Source organism: Microtus oregoni, unplaced genomic scaffold (assembly GCF_018167655.1).
Source record: "Microtus oregoni isolate MIOR12 unplaced genomic scaffold, Mior012 000052F_ref0000163, whole genome shotgun sequence".
NCBI lineage: Eukaryota > Metazoa > Chordata > Mammalia > Rodentia > Cricetidae > Microtus > Microtus oregoni.
In genome coordinates, this window is record NW_024543828.1 from 14,593,025 (window position 1) to 14,595,565 (window position 2,541).

At 39.6% G+C, this 2,541-nt stretch overlaps 1 protein-coding gene across 1 annotated transcript; it reads left to right on the forward strand.

Annotated features, from left to right (window-relative positions):
• Positions 1-835: 835 nt before the first annotated feature.
• On the forward strand, positions 836-1,775 carry LOC121437528 (60S ribosomal protein L6). Its single transcript, XM_041637394.1, has one exon. It carries the CDS (start codon positions 870-872, stop codon positions 1,749-1,751), a length of 882 nt encoding a protein of 293 aa, XP_041493328.1. The 5' UTR covers positions 836-869; the 3' UTR covers positions 1,752-1,775.
• Positions 1,776-2,541: the final 766 nt, after the last annotated feature.

A 2,541-nucleotide genomic window follows, 5' to 3' on the forward strand; every position in this document is an offset into this window, starting at 1 on the left:
GGATCATGGAACATCACTGAAGAGAAGGAAGATCCAAGGAGGGGAAGGGGATTTGTCTTCTGGACATGGTATGTCTTATACATTTGACAATTCACAATTGTGGTTGCCTGTATAAAACCTATACAGTAGTGGTTCTCAACCTTCCTAATGCAGTGACCTTTTAATATAATTTTTCATGTTGTGGTGACCCCAAACCATAAAATTATTTTGTTGCTACTTCATAACTGTAATTTTTCTACTTTTATAAATTGCAATGTAAATATTTGATATGTAAAATATCTGATATGTGAACGCTGTGGAAGTCATGACACACAGGTTGAGAACTGCTGCTATACAGGATCAAGCCAGTCAAAATTTTAGCAGGGATTTTGGAAATAGTATATGAGGCCCAACCTTTTGGGAGTGGAAGCTATCCAGAGTTGAGGGCTGATGAGGAAGACAGGGTCACTTTTCTTTTGGCAGATGGCCACTGGTAGATTGCCTATGCCCCCAATGGATAGTCCCATACAGTGCATACATTGCCAGCATTAATTGGATTTGGAGAGTTATTAGCAATGGTAATAATAAAAAATAAGACATAAGTTTGGAATAGAAAAGGTTTAGGGGTATCCCAGAGGTAGTAGTGTGGGTAGATTTGATTAAAATCCATTGCATACATGTATATGAAAGAGCCAAACAATAGATATAAGGGAAAAATTATGAAAGTATTGACAAGACTAGAGAAACTGAAGCCCTCACAGTCATCAGAATAGTGCTTTTGCTTTGGAAAACAGTCTAGAAAACAGTTTCTCCAGCAATGAAAATAAGAATTACCGTACAGGCTTATAGACCGGAAGCCGGGACCTTAGTTCTCTTTCCCATCTTGCAAGATGGCGGGTGAAAAAGGCGAGAAACCTGATACAAAAGAGAAGAAACCTGCAGCCAAGAAGGCTGGCGGTGATGCCCCTGCCGCTGGTGCAGCCAAAAAGGGTGACCCTAAGGCTAAAAAGCTCAAGAAGGGGAAGCCCCATTGCAGCCGAAATCCAGTCCTTGTTAGAGGAATTGGCAGGTACTCCCGATCTGCTATGTATTCAAGAAAGGCCATGTACAAAAGGAAATACACAGCTGCAAAAACCAAGGTTGAAAAGAAGAAGAAAAAGGAAAAGGTCCTTGCCACTGTCACAAAACCAGTTGGTGGTGACAAGAATGGTGGTACCCGGGTGGTTAAGCTTCGAAAAATGCCCAGGTATTATCCTACTGAAGATGTGCCTCGGAAGCTGCTGAGCCATGGCAAAAAGCCCTTCAGTCAGCATGTGAGACGCCTGCGTGCCAGCATCACTCCTGGGACTGTCCTCATCATCCTTACCGGGCGCCACAGGGGCAAGAGAGTGGTTTTCCTGAAGCAACTGGGCAGTGGTTTACTGCTTGTGACAGGACCTCTTGCCCTCAACAGAGTTCCTTTGAGAAGAACACATCAGAAGTTTGTCATCGCCACCTCTATAAAAGTTGATATCAGCACAGTTAAAATCCCCAAACACCTGACTGATGCTTACTTCAAGAAAAAGCAGCTGCGTAAGCCCAGGCATCAGGAGGGCGAGATCTTTGACACAGAGAAGGAGAAATATGAGATTACAGAGCAGCGCAAGGCTGATCAGAAAGTGGTGGACTCGCAGATTCTGCCAAAGATCAAAGCTGTTCCTCAGCTGCAGGGCTACCTGCGCTCTCAGTTCTGTCTGACCAACGGGATGTATCCTCACAAACTGGTTTTCTAAATTGCTGACAACCTAATTAAACAACTTTATGTGTCAAAAAAAAAAAAAAAAAAGAATTACCGTACAACCCAGCAATTTTGCTCCTAGGCAGATACCAAGGAAATACAAAATTCATTTACATAGATGCATACTGAATTATTCATAATAGTCAAAAAAGTAAATAATCCAAATGTCCATCAGTAGATGAATGAACAACAAAAATGTGATTTTTTAAAAAAACATAGAGTGGAATATTGTGCACAAATCAAAGAAATCCAGTACTGACACACGCCCTAACACGAATGATCAAAACATTATATTAGATGAAAGAAGCCAGATATGAATGACGACATCAATTTTTATGAAATATCCAGAAAAGGCACATCCACAGGGGTAGAAAATAGATTCATGATATTCAGGGGTTGGGTTCATGGGGAAATAGAGAATAATTGCTAATTGATATTGGACTTCTTTCAAGGATAATAAAAATATTCTATGATGATAATTGTACAACTCTATTGCTGAACTTTTTACTTAAATGGGTGAATTTTATAGTATGTTAATTAGATCTCGGTGAAGCTTTTTTTTTAAAGAGTTGTTTAGATCTTGCGTGAAATAGGAAAATGAATCATGCACAGCTCTTCCTTCCCTTATGGCTGTCACTAACAGGAGGACTAAAGTATCAAAATAACATTGCTGGATTCACTATATATCCCTATCAGGTCTTTCTTTTATTTCACGTGAAATTTACAATATTCTTTTGCATCTGATTTATCCTTATAAATAATTTTAAATACTTTATGAGGAAAAT

What these genes read in the sequence shown, in the direction of transcription:
- LOC121437528 (XM_041637394.1), top strand. Translation starts at nt 870, where the DNA reads ATGGCGGGTGAAAAAGGCGAGAAACCTGATACAAAAGAGAAGAAACCT.